General features: G+C 41.6%; 1 protein-coding gene across 4 annotated transcripts in view; it reads right to left on the minus strand.

Moving 5' to 3' along the window:
* AMFR (autocrine motility factor receptor) overlaps positions 1–20961 on the minus strand; it is a 33837-nt gene that overhangs the window by 10966 nt on the left and 1910 nt on the right. For all 4 annotated transcript variants that reach the window (XM_062609270.1, XM_062609268.1, XM_062609271.1 and 1 more), the window contains exons 3-11: positions 17703–17867; positions 15937–16089; positions 11109–11149; positions 10191–10323; positions 9424–9557; positions 7738–7848; positions 4050–4240; positions 2199–2302; positions 212–346 (exon numbers count right to left, since the gene is read on the minus strand). In XM_062609270.1, coding sequence (XP_062465254.1) covers positions 212–346; positions 2199–2302; positions 4050–4240; positions 7738–7848; positions 9424–9557; positions 10191–10323; positions 11109–11149; positions 15937–16089; positions 17703–17867 — 1167 coding nt within the window. The remainder of the gene's footprint in view (positions 1–211; positions 347–2198; positions 2303–4049; positions 4241–7737; positions 7849–9423; positions 9558–10190; positions 10324–11108; positions 11150–15936; positions 16090–17702; positions 17868–20961) is intronic.

A 20961-nucleotide genomic window follows, 5' to 3' on the forward strand; every position in this document is an offset into this window, starting at 1 on the left:
AGAACATATACTAGACTTCCAAAACTAGTTTGGTGCTTCTGACTGCAACATCTTCCTAAAGGTAAAATCTGAATAGCAATACCGCTTTAAGCTAAGCTGGATTCACCAGTGCTTCTGGTGAATCTTACCTCATTCCCCTCACTCATTATTAACAAGTTTAGTTCTGCGATAAGCAATGAAGTTATTGTAGGTGCAACATCTTACAACTTACCTGTGTGGGGAAAGGTACCTGGATGCGCCCTTCTAGGATGTTGTCAGTGGTGATCTCTACTGAACGAGTTAGCTGCAGATCCTGTAGAATTACATGGTAAGGAACCTGAGGGAACATCTCCTGAACCTGATGGGCCTGGAGAAAGCAAGGTTTATACAGTCAGGACCAGCAGTAAACAAAAGTTAGCTGGTAAGTATCGCAACAGAAAGCCAAAAAAAAAGACAGCTCAAAGATGCTGTTTATGATATGGTAATCCACACAAGAGAAAGAAAACCCATGCTGGCACTGATTTACAGGTCAATAATAACTCTAACAATGCCAATACCAAAACTGCAAATCCATAGAGACACATGATCCTAAAAATTTAGATTTCTGAACAGTGTTGTAAATGCAAAATGGTTTCAAAAGCTTCCTAACCCTCTGACAGAATTTTTCATAAAGGTCTATACAAAATTCATGAGAGTGACTAAAAACCAGATCAACACCAAAAAAAAAAAAAAAGTGGTATTTTCCTTTGTCCCAGATGGATTCCAAAATGGTACTGGTAAGGATAAGTGGAATATGTTTTAAAAACCTATTCTGCCTACAAACTAGTTTAACAGGATCTGAAAGCTCAAGTAAACTCAACTGAGTTGTCACGGAACTGTTATTAGTGAATTTCAAGTTACTTAAATAATACCCAAATTAAATAGGTAAAAGTAAGGGGAAGAGAGAAATTTAAACAATGAGGGCGGAAGGAGTTTTCAGAGCAAAGCAAAAAGTATGCATCAGCTGACAGTGAGTTCAAACACAAGCACAGCAAACCTAACTCTCCATTGTACCAGCTTCTGATCAAAACAACTGATACAGCATTTCAGCCTCTGGCTTTTCCCTCCAAATACTTCCCTAGTTTTTATTCAGTAACACAAAGGAGAGTTTCACTTATTTATTGTTAAAAATGTGTAACATTTGAATAGTTCACTAACCTGGGCCTTTCCATTAAAGAGGACATTTTAATATAAGTTTCTACTGTACTTTTAATAATACACAATGCTAATAAATCATTACTCATCTCTAACAAAAAAACATTTGTGTCACTGTGCCCACTAAAAGGAAAACTAAACTGACCTTAAATGGAGAGCTCCTGCATATTCACCTAGTAAATCATTTCCCAACATCTGACTGCTCCCTGCCTCAAACCTCCTATAAATTGTGGCCTTATCCTCCTCTTGAGGCTTCAACAGTGATAAAGGCTACAGGAGATATCTCACATCCAGAGATTTACTTTACTGAAATACTTCACTGAACATTTATTAACAGGCTATACTACACATTAGTTTTAAGAACTCAAAGGAAAGAGCACTTCTCAAACTAAACGAACCAAAAGCATTTCATGAGGCGATACCCTTTTCTTTTTGCACTACATTAGAGTATGGATTAAACAAACATGGGATTTGATGCTTGACACTCCTGTCTTCATCATGAATCAGCAACAGTTGGCTGTGCTAGAGAGATCTCCATCTCACACTGACAAGACATTCAAACAGAAACAGCTATCTTGGAGCTTAGTGCTATTAAAAATAAATACAAAAAAAATCAAGAGCTATAGAACAGGTCTGCTTAGTTACCACTTGACTAACAGCTAAATCCTGTGGTTACAGACTCACACCCTTTGCTACTACAAGTTGTGAGTGAAATACTGAAAAAAAAAGCTAAAGTTGCACTAGGCAAGTTGAGGAAAAAAGAGTCTACCTATCTAGTCAGAAAGTGCACGTAGTTTTTCTCCCTCATTTACCTACCTCCAGACCTGTTCTTTTATATTTGCACATTTAACACAAAATACAGCCCTAACCTCACTAAAATAAAGCTTCTCTCACACAAAACCTCCCAGCTTTCATGTAGTATCTAAACACTGTTTTGACTTCTTTCCCCTTTTGTTCTTCATGAACCTCTTCCCTGCCCAGCACAAACAGGAAGGCTGAGGTACAAACCACTGAAGCATTCTTACCATAGCATTGAGCTGTGAGTTGCTGGCTTGTGTGATACCAAGGATGTTGGTTGTGTGCATCACTTCTACTGAAAAACTGGGCAGCCAGCTGGCAATTCGAGAGCCTAAGAAGAAGAAATCACCAGAAAGTCAAGCAAGAATCAAGCAGGCAAAGTATTTCTACATGTACGTGACATAAGCCTTCATATTTCTACAAGGTAGATCAGGGAAGTTCTGCAGTGCAATCCATCCCTAAGGTCTCCCAAACATGGACAGCCATTGAGTTACTGATTCACTGGAGTAAATCACCAACTGCCAATGCTCTCTTCAAACACATGTCATAATGGCTTACCGATCTCAGGGACAGAAGAGGATCAAGGAAACAACACATCCTTTTCTTGTTTTAATGTTTCCATTAAAGGGAAAAATCAAACAAGCCAGAGCCAAATTCAGTTCTGGAATACATGAATAACTCCAGCAATTTTACTGAAAAAAGGACAGCTTCTAAACAGGCTGAATCTCGTCCCAAAATGGGTCTGCTACACATGGCTGGTGTCACTGAGAAAATGTCACTACAAAGGGATGCAGCAACTGAACAAAAAGTGACTGACGCAATTGTCTGCTTAGGCTCAACACAGCAGGGCACGGGGCTAGCTCCCTCCTCCTTCTGCATTTCCATTTAAGTAAACACAGTTTGCTCTGTGACACTTCTATCTCTACAGTAATTCTGGAGGTCTCCAAGTCACCCAAGAGCACTGAGGAGGACACCTATTAAAAAACAGTGGTAGCTTAAATTTAAATGTCCTTTGGAGACCTAAAGCACCCCAAAAGTGGGAGCTATGCAAGAAGCTATCTGCCAGCCTCAGCACACCTAGAAGTGTCTGTCCCTTCTCTGCCCGTTATTGTCCTCCCACAATCTTCAAAAACTGCAAAACCAGCACAGCTGAAGAAGGGGTCACCGTGTAAGTTTGCAGCATCACAGCAACACAGCATCATAGAATCCTTGAATGACTTAGGTTGGAAGGGACTTTCAAGCTCATCCAGTTCCACCCCCATGCCACGGGCAGGGACAGGAGGGGGGTCTTCCCAGAGCACAATAGAGGGGGAGAATCTCCTCCCTCAACTTGCTGCTCACAGGGGGTTTCTGGGCTGCAAGTGCACATATGGGGAGCTTCTCATCAGCCAGTACCTCAAAGTCCTTCTCCTCAGGTCTGCTCTCAATCCAGTCTCTGCTCAGCCTGTGTTTGCGCTTGGAATTACACCAACCCAGGTACAGGACCTTGCTCTTGGCCCTGAACTTCATGAGGTTTGCTTTGGGAGCACTTATATCACTGGAAAAAAAACCCTGTTCTAGCTACATGATTCCTTCTAAGAATAAGCTTCTGCACCTAACCAAGCATTACAAGTTTCTTGCAAATTGAGTGGGAAATGGGAGTTTTGACAACCTCCCATTTAGCTAGGAGATACGGGAAAGATCAGCTTTAAGACTGCACCACAGAGGTTTTTTCCCTCTTTGACTGCCACTGATTAACTGCCACCTGGTAACAAAGTAAGACACATGAATTTCCCATGCTGCTCATTAACATGACAGGCAATGAATAAATGCCAGTATTAAAGCTGCTAACCACAATAGATCAAGAAAAAAGGAGCATTTGTACAAAATCTTTCAACAAATCTTTGTAGCTCTGGACAACCTCGGATTTACATATCTGAGCTCTTGCAAAAGAACTGTAAGAAACATATACATATTTGACAAATGCAAGCAGAAGCATGGTTTGAGTTTCAACTAAAGCATGGACAGAATGACCTTCTACAAGAAGGCTGCTCCCTTCACTTATTTGCAGCACCACATGTCAAATCTGCTTAGCTCACCATCAAAGTGGAAGAAGTGATTGTGCTGGTTCAAGCGTGGTCTGCCTTCTGCTACTGCCACAGGGCCCAAGTTCTCATTCATATTTTCCCTTTGGTGATCCTCCCTCACATGATGGCTGTCAGTGATATTAAGAGACATTCTGCAGGTGGGGCAAGATGTATCTTGTTCCAGCCAGGACCGCAGGCACGAGCTGATAGGAAAACAGTAATAATACAAAGAGCTTCCAGCATTTTTCCAAGACAACAGTATCACAAGTACATCAAGCAGCTGTAGCAGATTCTGTAGAGAACATCAGCGTACAGACTGCCCAGAGATAATTTGTGAGGTACACCTGATGAGCCCCTGATGGCTCTGGCTTAGGTTTCTCATTTCTTTCAGAAAAACACAAAGTGTTCACTTTTTATAAGCAAGCATGCAGATTTATTACAAACTTAAAACACACTGAGTTTGTTGTCTCTTCAGCTCAGAACAAGCAAGTTTTGCCTGGAAAGGGAAACAAAGCTTTTCTCTCACCATCTCCAACTGAAAAAGGACAAAATCCAAGTGGACAAATATTTAATATACACTAACACATTTTCATAGCAGTTCTCACAGTATGATCTGTCAATGGTACCCCCAAAGTTTTTCTAATGTCTTCTCAACACTATCAATACCCAAATCACCACCAAAGTAAGTACCACCTTGGGAACTCTCAGATTTATTAATACTAATGAGTGCTGTGCCATTACAATGCTTACTTAATTCTGAACATTTGCTGTCTTGCAGAAAGTGCAGGTTTAAACACCCAGAGCTGTGCCTACTTTTTGATTCACACTGATATGACCAAATTGTGGTATCTCTTGGCAAGTTAAACCTAATTTTAGTATGGAAGTACTGAATTTCACGGAACTGATCTCTTTATTACAACACATATGTCCCACTCGCAGGGTAGGTTTTGTTCCAGCAGAAGGTCACAAAACAGTTTAGAAAGGTGTAGAATCCCAGACTGGTTTGGGTTGGAAGGGACCTTAAGGCTCATCCAGTTCCAACCCCTGCCATGGGCAGGGACACCTTTCACCAGACCAGGTTGCTCCAAGCCCCGTCCAACCTGGCCTTGAACACTGCCAGGGATGGGGCAGCCACAGCTTCTCTGGGCAACCTGTGCCAGGGCCTCAGCACCCTCACAGGGAAGAACTTCTGCCTAATGTCTAATCTAAAACTACCCTCTTTCACTTTAAAACCATTCCCCCTTTTCCTGTCACTACATACTCTTATAAAAAAAGTCCCTCTCCAGATGTCTTTTAGAATCACAGGCTGCTCTGGGTTGGAAGGGACCTTCAAAGCTTATCTACTCCAACCCTGCTGCAATGAGCAGGGACATCTTGAACTAGATGAGGTTGTCCAGAACTACATCCAGCCTAGCCTTGAAGATATGAAAAAACGTCAAATACACTTGTAGCCTGGCCCTGAAGATATGCAACAAGGTCAAATAAATTTGTTTCCCAAATCGTGTATTTGCAAATAAAGGCACAGATTGCAGGTTTAGGCTAATAGAACAAGGAAAAAGTCCTAATTGCAGGACTATCGCAAAGTCAAAGACACAAACAGTCCACACAGCTCCTGAAGCTGTAGCCTATAAACACACTGCCAAAGTGTTCTCCACGACAGGGGGGTTGGAGCTAGATGATCTTAAGGTCCTTTCCAACCCTAACTATTCTATGATTCTATGATATTTACATGGAGGGATATGCAGTGTTCAGAAATTACAACAATGGGTTTCCCAGAACCAAAGCACTACAGTAAAAATCTACCACCTTGGTCATCAGCACAGACAGCACGTTAGCACTGCCAATGCTGTCCAACTTCATCTCCATCACCACAGCAAAATCACCTTGCACAGAGCAAAGTCAAACCTCTGCCAGAGCTGTACTCAAAAGGTCATCTGTGAAACATGCAGAGTGACACAAGCTACCACCATGCTGGTGCTGCTCAACGGCTCAACCATCAAGAGGCTGGAAGGGGCACAGACCCCTATCAGGCTGCATCAGCACCAAGCCCTAAATGCTTGCAGTAAGCCTGCCGTGGTTATGCCCATTTTGTGCCACACAGGCAGAATGGCTTGGTTGCCTGAAGCCTCTCAGTAGGATAACTAACAGGCCAAGGATGGCAACACCTCACAGCAACAACTCTTTTGAAATTGACTGCTTCCTGAAAGAGAAAGGAAAGAGTTTTAACACAGCCTAAGATATTCAGACACCTACTCCCATTAAAATTCCTTAAAATTAAGGCACAGAATAGATCACAACAATGTGAATTTTCCCTACCATCTTCTCTTCTATGCCAAATAACTGGCCATGATAAAGCATGCCATGTAATTAAGCCTGTTTGCAAAATCACCAGGTTTTTATGAGATAAACCATTCTTAGGTTGTAAAAAGATCGTTAATTGCATCTGGTTTTATATGCACACGTAAGCCATCCACTGGAACAGGTTCCCTCCCTAAATGCACAAACAATGTAACTGTAACTCAGCTTCAGAAAAAAATACAGAAGAATCCTTTTAGATACAGAAAAAACAATTCTGAAGAGAAGACCTTGGGCTTCTCAAGTGCTCAGTAGGTGATGAGATATTCATATGATTCAGCAGCACTGGAATAGAAGTCTGCTACAGAGGCACATTATCTCCTTAGAGGCTTCCTGGAACACATATAAATATTTATGGCAAGGGTTGTCACAAATGACAACAAATTAGCACACAGATTACAACCTCTAGTTTGACAGTTACCAGAAAAGTAGGAGGCTATTTGCATAAAGTAACTTGCTTACATAGTGGAACAGGGACAATCTAATGGACCATGCATGTTAATCACATGGAACTTCAGGAATTCCTGATTCAATCCCTGTATTTCCTTTCATGTTTAACCACAAGTATGAAAATGTAAGCACTGCTACAGAAGACCCAAGGAAAGAACATCTACCACAGCACACTGTCTCCACAAGCAACTGCTACTATTCACTACCCGCTGATTGTGAGACACAGTATATAGAGAGATCCTTTGGCCAAAAGCCTTTCAGTTCCAACTAACAGCTGCTTAGGGGCCTCTACAGCTAATTTGGTCACCCTCTTTTACAGCCTATATGGACTCATCACCCCATGAAATCATTTAATCTGACCTGGCCTTCACAACTGTCCTTGGGACCTCAATATGCAAGCACCACATTATATAAAAATATTCCCTGTTCTCTTTTTAAAGCTGGTATCTGAAAGTTACTTGAGGATCTAACTCCACTCTTCCTTCCTCACCCAAAAATCAACACACCCTCATGGAATAGCTGATGAGTAGGATAAAGTAAGGGCAAAAAAATGTGCTTTACCAAGCAGTTACACAGTAAGGCAGGATACAGACTTGTAACTGAGATACCATAACTCAACACTACCTCCCATTAGTTGACAAGATGCATACTCTTCCTCAGGGGGGGAAGCGGGGGGGAAAGAATGCACCAGGTGAAACAACTCAAACATGGAAACAACTGATGTGAACATGACTTTGTGCTTTGTTATTAGAAGCCGAACAAGATAACCCAAACAGCAAGCATGCACAGCTCTGCTGATGGTTCATTACTTGTCATCCTGCTGTAACTTTCAGACATGCCCATAGCTCCCTCCCTTTCCACAGTCAGGTGCACCCTCTCAGCCCCAGAAACATACTTGTGGAAGAAGTGCCCACAAGGGAGTTTGCGTGCGGACTGCATGGAGTCCCAGCAAATGGCACAGTCATCATTATTGGCTGCTAGCTCCTCCGGTGTTGCAACTGCAAACCTACAAAGAAGGAAAAGGAAGAGACAGAAGTAATCAGTACACCAGCTCAGGATGGCCTCCTGTCTAGAGGATCCCACACTGAGAAAGCCTTATCCCCCATGCTAACTTTTCAGACACTTTTTTTTTTTTTTCTGCACAGCCCATACATCCCAAGTGCAAAAAGCTTTTAGTTAGTATCTTCCAAGACATATGACGAGGTTGAGAACCTCAAGTTATAATCTGTGTAGATTTGGCTTATGTCATTTTTCTAAATGAGTTTTAACAGCCGTACCCATTAAGAGGTCTTCTTGGGATCAAAAGCATTTATGGTCTGACTAATTTTGGTCTCAGATTTTGCCAACCCCCATTTACCTTTAATCCTTTATCTTCTTTTTAAACCACAGCACCACGCAAGCAGCTACTAAGTAGCAACCAAACACAGACAATAGAGAGATGAACTGTGTAACAACATTTCACAGTACTGCTGGTGTGGAATATACCTGAAGAACAACTACAGAAAGGCAGAGAGCTTGCTGCTGTTGGCAGGTTCAAGAGGAAGTCAGAATGTGGTTTTTCCAGAAAAATCAGAATGACAGAAACATATCAAGTCACTCAGACAGGAAGTCTGAGGCACCTGCAACTCAAAACAGGCTTGTGAGCAGCTTAAAGGGGTTTAGCAGCTGCATCTTACTGAAAAGAGATGAAGCATGGTGGATGAACTTTATTATGCAGCTCTTAACCTGATACTACAGCCATTAAATGACTTCTCACAAAAAAAAAAACACCCTGTATGAATTTCTGGATAAGTCAGACTTCTTTCTCCATTTGGACTACAGTAGAAGGCATCAGAGCTAGTCAAACCCACTGAAGTCCACAAGGAAAACGGTACAGCAATGTACAGAAAGAGCAAAATTCCCTGCTGTTCTTGAAGTCATTAAAGTCATGGCTGAGTTATGAAAACATGGGATCAGAGATGCAGTCGTATCTGGCACAATACTAGGTTTCAGCAGGCCTCCCAGTTCCTCTAGATGGCCTCACTACAGGGATATGGACTAAAGTAATCTCAAAGTGCTCTCAGCTCCCCTGTAAGTACAGAGTCTTTCAGAGTTGGCTTCAGGTTTAATAAATATATACCTAAAGCCTAAAGCAGACTGTAATTAATATTTTGATTCCAATATCTGAATAGTATGGCCTAATGAAATTAAAAGCATTCATTTCTATCACAGCCAAAACCAGTATCTGACAACTAAAACAAGCAGAGTTCTGTAGAGCTTATGTATACTATCCTGGTGAAGTGACAAGAGAATGCAGGAGAGGAAAGCTGGTCTGGGGAGTTCACATGTTGCCAGTAATAGTTTATCAGTAATACTGCTATTATAAAAGTCAATCCTACATATCTGTTAAAACCAGAAAGTGTGTCCCCAGTAACAAATAAAATGGGTAAAAACCCACTCTAAGTGTAAAGACTTAAGTGCTGGATTTGCAAGATTGCATCTCTCCAGCTTAGACTGTCATCACATATGAAAAGAACCTAAAGGAATCCCAACTTCTTCATCAGACTTCTCTCCAAGATCCCAGGGCAAATAAAAGGCTCACCTAGCTTCCATATTTCCCACTACACGGAGGTAGTTCTTATGCCGCCGTATTCTTCGTTGAACCTCATGAAACAGGTAGCGTAGCTGCATGAAAATCACGAGGCTCGCCATTGACAACCAAATATTACCAAACAGCTTCAGGAAAAAACAGAAAGGTGATCAGAAACTATCACAAGGAACTGCACCAGGTCTTACAAGGAAAAGAAACTGCGAAACCAGCACTGAAGAATTTTTCTTTCACCGAGACTTCCAGACTAACCACACATAGCCAGGTTGGACAGGGCTTGGAGCAACCTTGTCTACTAGAAGGTGTCCCTGCCCATGGCAAGTGGTCAAAACCAGATGAGCTTTAAGGTCTCTTCCAACCCAAACTAGGTGAGGATCCTATGTTCACAGGTATTACCACTCCATCTTCAGATACAACTTAAGCAGCACAGCATTTATAATAAGAATAAACTGTATTTGATCCTGTGCAACTTTATGTCCCCTGCTGCCAATGAAAATAAGTCAGGCTGGTATTACTTAATAGCAAAGCTAATTAAACACCTACTAAACAGGTTATTACACAGTAGTTAATACTCCGTAACAAAGTTATTTGTGAGTACGCCAATTACACAAGAGTAAAGAATGTCAGAAACCACCCCCATACATTTTCCTCTTTATTTAAATCAAATAAGAAAAGCAAAAAAATATATAAGATACATTCACCCAGTACCCTTTATTTTAACGCCAGTCTACGTGCTCAACCTTACATCCATTATTTCATACCAGCATATGAATGTGATGCATCAAGTCCAGTGAAAGCAAGGTGAGCTCCATGACAAAATCAGTGTAGTAGACATAAGTGCCTTTGCCCTCCCACATTCCTTCATGGCTGAGATCCCAGAGGTGAATTACGTATCTGTAAGAGCAGAAAAATTAACATTATTCTGTCTTTTTGTAAACCTCTAGCGTTCAAACCATTTTCTCCATTTTAAAAACAGGTTTTGGATATGGATTCTTTGCCCCTCCTGAGCTCAGCGCCCACACTTTTTATGTTCCTTAGGGACTTCTCTTTAATGTTACTGTTTCAAACAGCAACATTTTAAAAAGACAAAAAGCAATCAATCAATGCTCAGCCCACACTGCATTACAGATACCACCAGCTGACAAAGATGTTGCATTTGCTAAAAATTTCTGCATGTACCAAAAAAGGGATTTTAGTAACTACAGACCCACACTTTTCAGTACATGAGGTGTTTCCCAGGTGAAGCATTACAGTTTGATGACAGACCCAAAATGCCAGCAGTGACCCGGACCAAGAGGTTCTGCTCTACATGTCACATCCTGCATCTGCACACACACGTGCATTACAGATACACAGGCATGCTACTCTTCCAAAGCAGAAGTTGTAGCAGTTGTAGTAGTTGGACATTCCAGTAGGATGACATTAAGTAACATGTATTAACTCTCATACAGTAGCACCAACCCATTTTAATCCATGCCTCGAGCTATTAGCACCCACTAAAGCTATCCATGCATTGCAGAATTTATGCTTAAAAATAGCACAGGCTAAAGTTAACCACCTTTGACCACTGCCAAATGTGCTTTTGCAATTTAACAAGGTAATTACATACACCTCTTAGATCAACATGCGATAGTCACCACCTTCTTCAACAGCCATCCTGCAAAACATGAGATACTCACCGTAAAATCACATGAGTGGTTCTAACTGTCACAAGCAGAGACTGCAAAAGACGAGAAAAAGGAAATAAAAGACATATTAACATTCCAGCAGGGATAGCGGTCCAGAGGCAGGTGCTAAAGGGCTAAAACGCATTTATTGCAGCATTTTAACAAGTTCCAATGGTTACCACAGACAACTGTGTGCACAGTATACCTATGACAAACACGAAGCTTATAAATAAATATGCAAGAAATTGTTCTGGGCCACACAATGCTCTTGGAGCACTAGCATCACTGCTGTTAAGTCTCTTTTTTTTTTTACCCACTACATAGAATGTATTATCTTTTTCAGTTCTTACCACTCAATGAGTGTCGAGACCACAATCTCTCTTGACCACTGCTCAAGAAAAATTTGAAGAATCAAACAGTAGCAGGAATTTGAGGAACAACCACAGAAGCACTTTCAAATTATTTCCCCCCTTGGCTGAGATGTGAAGGCTGCAAAAATAACTTCTGCCTTTAATCGTTCTTACCTCTCTAGCCTAAGTACAGAGAAAAAAGTCTATCAGAACTGATTCCAGAACACCTAACCACATTTCCAAGGCTCTTATCACCTAAGAAACACAGGTCCATCACCTCTCTAACCCATCAGGCCCACAGTGCCCCATCCCCTCATTGCATACTCCCTTCAAAGCCGGCCCTGTAGTTAGCAGGGGTCAACTGACACCAAGATGCAGGGGGTTTAGAATGAGCAACTGAAACCATTTCTGCAAAACTGGTCTGATGGCATGCTTTCAGTGTAAGTATTAAAAACAAGTACGGAAGAACTATCAAAACCCAATATAGCAATAAAGCAGTTGGTTTGGATGTTGCTTTTTTTTCCATTTGTAAAAAGCATAAAATGCTTCTATATGTATTTAAACCCTAGTAATATCCAACATACCTGCCAACTGTTTACTAATTGCCTTTAAAGTTAAGTGTTTCTATGACTATTTACTAGTGCAATCTTTTATCCATAGCAGGGCTTCAGGATAAGATGTTCACATCACTCAAGTAACACAAAAAACACATCAAGAAGGTAACAGCAAGTTACCTAGCATGGTGTGCTGTTCTCATTACAAACATCTTCTATAAAAAAAAGTTAAATAAGCACATTAGCCGCTCCTGCAAGGCAGATTACGAGACCCTATTCTGCCTCCTGTTTTCCTGCATGTGGGTACAGGACTACACCTTATTCAAACAAGGTCTTTGGCTATAGGGAAACACTGGACAGACCACAGAGGACAAGTAAATACACCTAAATTCTAAACATGCAAGTGGTAAAACAGAATGATTACCTGAGCTGCTTGATGGATATGCCACTGAACATAAATCTGTGTCAAAACCAGACCCGTGGCATAAGGCCTCCAACGAGGAAGACATCTATCAGGCAGAAATCTGAAGAGTCTAGTCTTTGCAACTATTGAGAAGTTAGTATTTCCAAGACATGATTTACGCTGGTTAGTGCTGAGGCAGCAGTAGCATCAAAATCAAAAGGACAAGCTAGCGCAGCTTGCGTCAAGGCCCTAGTCTCTGGTTCCTCCACTGTTAACGCATTTCAGCGTTCTGACATGAGAAATGCTTGGCAGGAAGTAGAACACTGCCTCTCAAGTTACGCAACTCCACAGTCTGAGGTTCTAAATATACAGCAGGCCATTTTCAGTACCAACACCCCAAGAGTTCTTGCTCTGCTCAAAACAAACCGCTTATTCCCCATGGATTCCATGATACTGCAGACATACTAGTCACGTAGATTAGCACACAACTGGAAGGCACTCAAATCCAGGGATAATGGATGCAGCATGAGAAGCCTTGTAGGAAAATATATGCAAGGTACAATTCTAAGACTTGAATATCACTATCATCATGCGGCCTTAACTGAGATGTATGAAACGGGATCAGAGGATGGCTACTACAGGAATGGAGTAATTCCTTCTTACAATAAAAAAGGTACATAGACAGACTGGACATTACTTGCTATACTGTAATTCTCAAATACCACACAGCAAGACAAAAAAGCTCAATGTATAGTCAGAAAGACTGTCCCTATTCAACACCCCCCACCCCCACCCCACCCCCGGCATTTGGACATTTCATGTCTATCCTTTGCAGAAAATAAAATACTGACAAACAATCCAGAACAAATGAAGCCTAACTAAATCACGAGAAAAACACCTATACTGCTTTATTGAAAACCCTTAAGCATCAAACTAAATCAATGTCTGCAGAGTTAGGAGATGAATAGCTTAATGTAACAATATAATTAAATACACACTAATGGAATACACTTGTCAGGGCCCCTCTTGAACAGCATCACGCAAGCCACCACCAGGAAAATATTTTAGTTTGAAAGATTTAACTCTTTCTGCCGAGAGGTTGAGGACTGCTGTGAGGTGTCGCCACTAGTACCTCTAGAGAGAGAAGCTTAAATGTTTTATTCCACTCACATCACTGCTGGGTATTAAAATCAAATAAACTACTCACAGCTGCCCAATCCAGATGAGGCATATCTAAAATGTTAATGAAAGGGCAAGATAAAATGAGGAAAGGTTGAACAGAATAGAGTTTTTTAGCTTGGAAGGAAAGTCAGAAGAGGAACAGGAGGAAGGTCTATAAAATCACAAATGGTATGAAGAAAAGTAAACAGAGAATGATTCTTTGCAGTTTTTCACCATAAATGTATGAGATTACAGCCAAGGACATTATCAGACAGAAGATTCAGGACAACTAGAAGAGCTCTTTTGTGTACACAAAGCTGAGTTAAATGTTGGCTTTGGATATTGCGGAGGCCAAAGTATAAATGAGTTCAATAAACAATCAGTCAAGTTTCCACAGTCCACCTGAGGCTATCAGACCCAAAAGGCTTGCACAACCCTCAGGTCAGGAGCATCCTCAAACGCCAACAGTTGCAAACAAGGGTGGGAGACCCCTTCCTACCCCCTCCCCACAAATCTCCTCTGCTGGTCACCAGCAGCACAGCAGGATGTGTGGATCCATGGCTTAGATCCATGGCTTAGTTGAGCAACACACACTTATGCTGTTCATGAGCAGACAGAACAGGTATCACTGAAATGAAGTTAGTCCACATCCTGCAACCCAAAACACACACACCACCACAGCACCAACGAGGCAACCCTTGGCTGCTGCAACACTCCCTGATAAACTTACACGATGCTAACACACAGCCAATGCATCTTTCTGCCACACCAAGATAAGAGATACACCACCACCAAGACCCTACCTATTAGAGACACAAATCTTCAATACCCTTCCACTGTGTAGTTACAAATCTGGCCTTGCATATTCTCTTTACTTCGCAAAAAGTAAGCTGACATATGAAATAACTGAACTGTGGTGTGACCAGCATCATATTATCCCACTATCAGCTGACTAACTCCAAGTATGATTTCAAGACAGGATATGAAAACCAAACCACACATGCTACTTGTTATCTGTACCAAGATGTGCTAACACAACTGACTTGCCATTTATACAGGTTATATATGTGTGTATATATATATATATATATATATATACACACACGTATCAGACAAGAGTGATATATTGAAAAATAAGGGATCTTAGCATGACGTGAATGGTATGGAACAAGGGGTGGATACCATCCTGGGTTCAGCAGTAGCAGTCATTTTCTCCTTCTTAGTAGCTGGTGCAGTGCTGTGTTTTTGACTTTCAGCCTGGGAACAGTGCTGATAACACCGATGTTTTTAGTTGTTGCTCAGTAATGTTTACTCTGACCAAGGTCTTTCTGAGTCTCATGCTCTGCCAGGGAGGAGGGGAAGCAGAGACAGGACACCTGACCCAAACTAACCAAAGAGGGATTCCATACCACAGCACGTCATGCCCAGCATATAAACTGGGGGCAGTTACCCGGAAGGGCAAGAACGCTGCTTGGGTCGGGCTGGTGAGTGGCTGGCAGGTGGTGAGCAGTTGTATCCTCTTCCCTTGTTATTTCCCTTATCATTATTATTATTGGTGGCAGCAGTAGTGGTTTCTGTTACACCTTAGTTACTGGACTGTTCCTATCTCAACCCACGAGAGTTACATCCTTTCAGTTCTCCTCCCCATCCCTCCGGGAGCAGGTGGAGGAAGAAGGGAGCAGGGGGCTGAGCGAGCAGCTGTGTGGTTCTGAGTTACCAGCTGGGCTTAAACCACAACACCTCCGCGCTGCTGAAGATTATCACTTTCTCAGGCAGAGAGCAATAACCCACCATGACATTAGAAACATACTGATATTCACTCCAAAAGACATACTGCTTACTCCCTGAAGCCAAAGGTTCAGGAGTGCACGAACACATGCTGCTCATCACAGGTGAGACACTACTCTTGGCACAAACATTATCTCATTCTTTTGGGGTAGAAATTAAATAGGAAATACAACCTCAAAGGAACAGGCTGAGATGCACATTTCCATATTACACTTTTATACACACTCTCTCCCTCCCTAGCAGCCATTTCAACTAACCTTCTTGCAACTTTCCTGAAGCACAACCTTTACATTTTTCATATTTGGTTTCAGCATCATCCTACAGATTTATACTCTCATTCTCTCCTTCAGACAAAGATTTTCTGAAGGCTTAAACTCTAAAGAGAGAAAGCATAGCCGCTTTCTCTAAAAACTAAACTCTAAAGAGAGAAAGCAGACTTGGTAACCACTCCAAAACATGAAAGGGCATCTTCAGAGTTTCTTCCTTGTAAGAAAGTAAAAGAAAACCCACTGCATGCCAAGATACTCTCGCGTAAGGGGTAAAAAGCAAAGCAGAAACCACAACACATGGGAAGGAAGTCTCACCTCTGCTGCCATGAAAGCCAATGTGTGCATGCCATGAGAGTAGCCAATAACACCACAGATGAGGGCTAATCCACAGCAGGACAGGAGCATGGCTATGAGCAGGGTCAGGACTCTGATGTGGCTGCTCATAGGTGTGGTAGGAGAAAAGGAAAGCTGCAACACAAATACATAAACACAGAACAGGTTTAAAGTACTACATCCACTCTGCCTTCCATAGTCACCTCATCAAACAAGTCCTCATCCAGGAAAATATTTTGCTTTCTAGAATAAAACCAATTTCACGACCTCAACCACACAATGTAGTAATAGATGACGCAGGATAAAGCTAAAACCAGACACCATCCCAAAGTCTCATTCATTTCTCTGTCATTTACAGTCACCAGGCTTTTAAAGCCAGAAGGGATCATTACAATTATCTGATGCAATGTCTAAATCACCTGTGCAAGAAAACCATAGACACTTTTCTCACACAGTTTCTGCATCAAATCTACACCATCTGCTTAGGATAAACATGCATTTTATAAAGACACCCAACCTTAATATATTGCCTCTAGTTCTTCCAAAGCTATCTTCTTCTGGAAGAAGGAGACATCTCCTGGATAGAATCTGCTGAAAATAGTTGTCTCATTCAATAGCATGCATAGTGTATTAATTCTCTAAACTACCTTAGCAGTAGGCTACACCTAGGTTGTCGAAATCAAAGACAACTCAAGAGGCAAATTATTTAGGTAGTCCAGTCCTTTATTTTCAGGGCACAAAAGGTAAGAACAGGACAAGGAAAGAAGCAGTTGCCCAAAACTTCCCTCTGGTCTGACTGATAAAGTTGATTCACATGTTTTGTTTTTAAATTGCTTATCTTCCTCCCTTATATCTGGTTCAGCTTCACATCCCCCTGAGTCCTCAAGGCAGATCACACAAGTACTGTTTGTTCAAGTAAAGAATTACAATACAAGCTTTGAATGCAGAAGGAATGTAATAAGGATTTTCTTCCACGAGCTTTATTCTTTCACAGCTTTCTGAACAATACCAGATGACTGCTTTGTTTGCTTCTGACTCCATTTTCCTAACCCCAGCCAATCTAGTTTCAAGCTTAGCGCTTAGCTTCTTGTGAAGAACAGCGTTACAGGATAGTAATTAAGAAAAAAGTTAAATGCAAAGCATTTTCACGGATTCAATTTAGTTCAAACTTCTCTTGCATGACAGAGAATGAGGAAACTGCATGTCCATTATGTAAGTTTAAAGATGTTACTGTTAAGATTCCAATTCCTTCTTCCTTGCCTAGTCTTCACTTTCTGCATCTCTACTGAATTTATACTTGGTATTAACAGAAACTGGGTTGTAGCTTATGCAGAAAGCTGCACTGTATGAAGACAACATTTGGTAGATGTAAATGAACTTGAAACCTGAGCACAGAATGCACAGAAACAGGCTTCATGGTCCAATCCTAGAAGGCACCAACCTAAGGGATGTTCTGCTGTCAAGATTCCTTCACTAGGGAGAACTATCTCACAGAGTTATGCAATAGTAATTACAGGGCACACAGAAGTTGCAATTTATCAAAGGAAGTAAGTATCTTCAGCTCCTTTGTCTCACAGGAAAACTGAAACACTTGATGTGCACTTTAAAGCTACTGGGAGGAGCACGTGTTCAGAGCCGCAGGGTGGGGAAAAGGTCTAAATGATCTGTTTGTAACTGATCAGGAAGCAGTGCTCAAACCAGAAACTAAATTTGCATGTCCCAGAAAACATCCTGCGATCAAAACTCACATATTCAAAGCGATCCTTGCAGAGCTGAACCATAAGATGAAGAAACACGAGCCCAGAGAACCAAAGGCACCACATCACTACTTCTTCCACTGTCTGAACATTCAGCACACCAAAAATGAAGATGAACTTGTAGAAAATGAAATTCCAGAATTTATCCTTGAGATGCTGTAAAGGAAAGACATTTGGTTACTGTAGCGAAAGTACTGACAACGCACATGCTGCACCAGGGGAGGTTTAGACTAGGTATTAGGAGAAATTTGTTCACACAGAGGGTGATCAAGTACTGGAACAGGTTTTCCAAGGAAGTGGTGGAATCACCGTCCCTGGAGGTGTTCAAAAAACATGTAGATGAGACAGTTGGTGACATGGTTTAGTGGTGGACTAGTCAGTCCTGGGTAAAGGTATCTGAAGGGGGCCTATAGGGATGCTGGAGAGGGACTCTTCATTAGAGACTGTAGTGATAGGACAAGGGGTAACGGGTTAAAAATTAAACAGGGGAAGTTTAGATTGGATATAAGGAGGAAATTCTTTCCTGTTAGGGTGGTGAGGCACTGGAATGGGTTGCCCAGGGAGACTGTGAATGCTCCATCCCTGGCAGTGTTCAAGACCAGGTTGGACGAGGCCTTGGGTGATATGATTTAGCATAAGGTGTCCCTGCCCACAGCAGGGGGGGTGGAACTAGATGATCTTAAGGTCCTTTCCAACCCTAACTATTCTATGATTCTATGACTTGATGATCTTAAAGGTCTTTTCTAACCTAGCTGATTCTATGATTGTAATGACAGAAACCTAGCTGAGATTGTATTCCCTCTCATGACTGAGAGATAGAAAGTATGCTTTTCGTCAGTGTATTCAGTAGAGTATATAGGGTTATGTTCATCGTGACTGTTTGTCCAAAGGAGGCAGGAAAACATAGGTGTGCAGCTGTTCTATGACCTTCATATTTGGCCGCGCTGGGGCGACTGGCCAACGTTCTCGGTGTGGAGAACAGTGAGATCATGAGAGACTGCACAGCCTCATGAGTAAACAATTACAGATCTGGCATAAAGCTGGTTAGTTTTCTAAGGGTATTAAAGCACGACCCTCTTATAGCCAAATCTGAAGCTTCACCTATGGGTGGACATACTGTATAGGAAAAAAGATAAAAGCAGAATATAAGAATATGTTATCAAAAGCCTGCTGCACACACATCTTGAATAGCATTTGTGACCCTTAGCTTAGCACAAACCAAGTTTGATCTCAGTTAGATATAAGGAAGTTCTTCCCTGTGAGGGTAGTGAGGCACTAGAACAGGCTACCCAAGGAAGTGGTAAATCTCTCAGGCACCCCAGAAACCAGCTCCCCAAGTGCAAACATCCAGACCCTGATTCTAAGCCTAATGCACTATGACAAACCAGGAGCTGGGCATGTCCTACACATGGTACTCTCAGGAACAGTGCCACCAACATGGATATCCTCACTTACCTACCCACCTAAGATTCCATCTGTGTAAAGCCTCATTGGATAGCACTCTTCAGTGACCAAGAAAACAGGTCTCTTAAGTGTGAATGCCCACAACCCGATGCTAAGCCTAAGGTGCCAGGACAAACCAAGTTTGATTTCAGTTAAAGGAAGAAGTTTTTCCCTGTGAGGGTGATGAGGCACTGGACCAGGGTGCCCAAAGAATCCCTGGCAGTGCTCAAAGCCAGGCTGGACAGAGCCTTGGGCGGCATGGTCTAGTGTGAGGCACTCCTGCCCATGGCAGGGGGCTGGAACTAGATGATCTTAAGGTGCTTTCCAACTCAAACCATCCTATAATTCTATGATTCTTCACTCCCAAGCAACACAGCTACCAGGCTGTGAACACAAAGTACTCTGCTAGGAGAGCTGCCATGGTTAGTTATACAAAATGCCCAAATAGCCTAGCACCTTGCTTCTAAGAACCTGTCAAAAGCACAGATGATTAACAGAAGATGACAAAGTCTGTTCTTAAAAAGCACAATGCCTGCAGTGGAGAATGAGACAAATGAGCAATGAAAAAGAACCTATTCCCACAGACATGTAATATGAAAGAAACAATACGATAGTTTCAAGCAGCAGATAACAAGCCAGTTAGCTGGGGATAAAAACACTCATGAAATATAATGCTTTGTTAAAGACCATGATGAAATCACCAGGAGTTTAGTTAAGACAGGCTCAGAATTCCTTCAAGATGCGTCTGGTTTTGACTCGCCAGTATTAATAACCAGCTTTCCTTTACACGGAACAGAATCATACTCCCACTGCCCAAACACAAATGGATCCACACTGTTCCTGTTTTTCTCTTCACTTTTTAGGAGGATAAAGAACATCCTTGAAACCATCACTGTTTAAAATTCCACATCCTTGTGGTCAACAGAGTCTGGAAAAGTAATCTGTGTTTATGCATAAAACATAAAAACTGTAAACCAAAATGGAGTTTTATAGCGCCTTGTTTTTAATAGACTTCACTCAGAGGCTCTATCTGTGAATAACAAATAACAACAGGCCTTGAGAGACCCATGGTTATTAGTGAAACTTTATGTGCCTCAGTTCTGCATGTCAAAAATCATCATAGCTTGATTTCTCCTGAAGAACTGCATTTACACACTTTTTTTTTTTGAATGAAAATACATGAACACACTTCAAACCACCACTGCTGCATTTACAGAGAGCATCTTCTGCCTTTGACTTTTAAAAAAATACACAGATCCTATTCAAACTGCTGCTACTGCCATCTTTCACAGGATTCTATTTTTAAAAAACTTGCAGTTTAATGCTGAATTTTTAAAAATATTCTCACCTGGCCCAAGACAAGATTAAACCACCTGAGTTTTCAGCCCTGCTTAACTCCTTTCTCTGGGCATATGCCTCCCTACTCTCTCTTAAACATGAGGGCACATAAACCATCCACTTGGCATATGAGAACATAAAGCACTTTTCCAGCATCACAGCACAAAAAAAAAAGTACAAGAGGGAACTCGAAATGCCAGTGCTGATAAATAGCTACAAAGCACAGTGGAGAAATGCTGCCAACTACAAACCAAATAGGGCAAAACCCATGCTATAAGTATTCTGAAATACTGCACTTGCAAGAAGTCTGACAAAGTTCATTAAGGAAGCAGGATTTTCAAGTTGATCGTGGGCTTATACAATAGGAGCAGTGAAAAAGTTCCCTTCACAAATCAACTGGAAACTTGTGCCTATGGTTATGCTAGCTAACCACATGGTGAGATTTAACTTTATGTAGGCCTAAAATTTC

Source organism: Pezoporus occidentalis, unplaced genomic scaffold (assembly GCF_034315485.1).
Source record: "Pezoporus occidentalis ecotype Australia unplaced genomic scaffold, CSIRO_AGI_Poc_V1 ctg135, whole genome shotgun sequence".
Classification (NCBI taxonomy): Eukaryota; Metazoa; Chordata; class Aves; order Psittaciformes; family Psittacidae; genus Pezoporus; species Pezoporus occidentalis.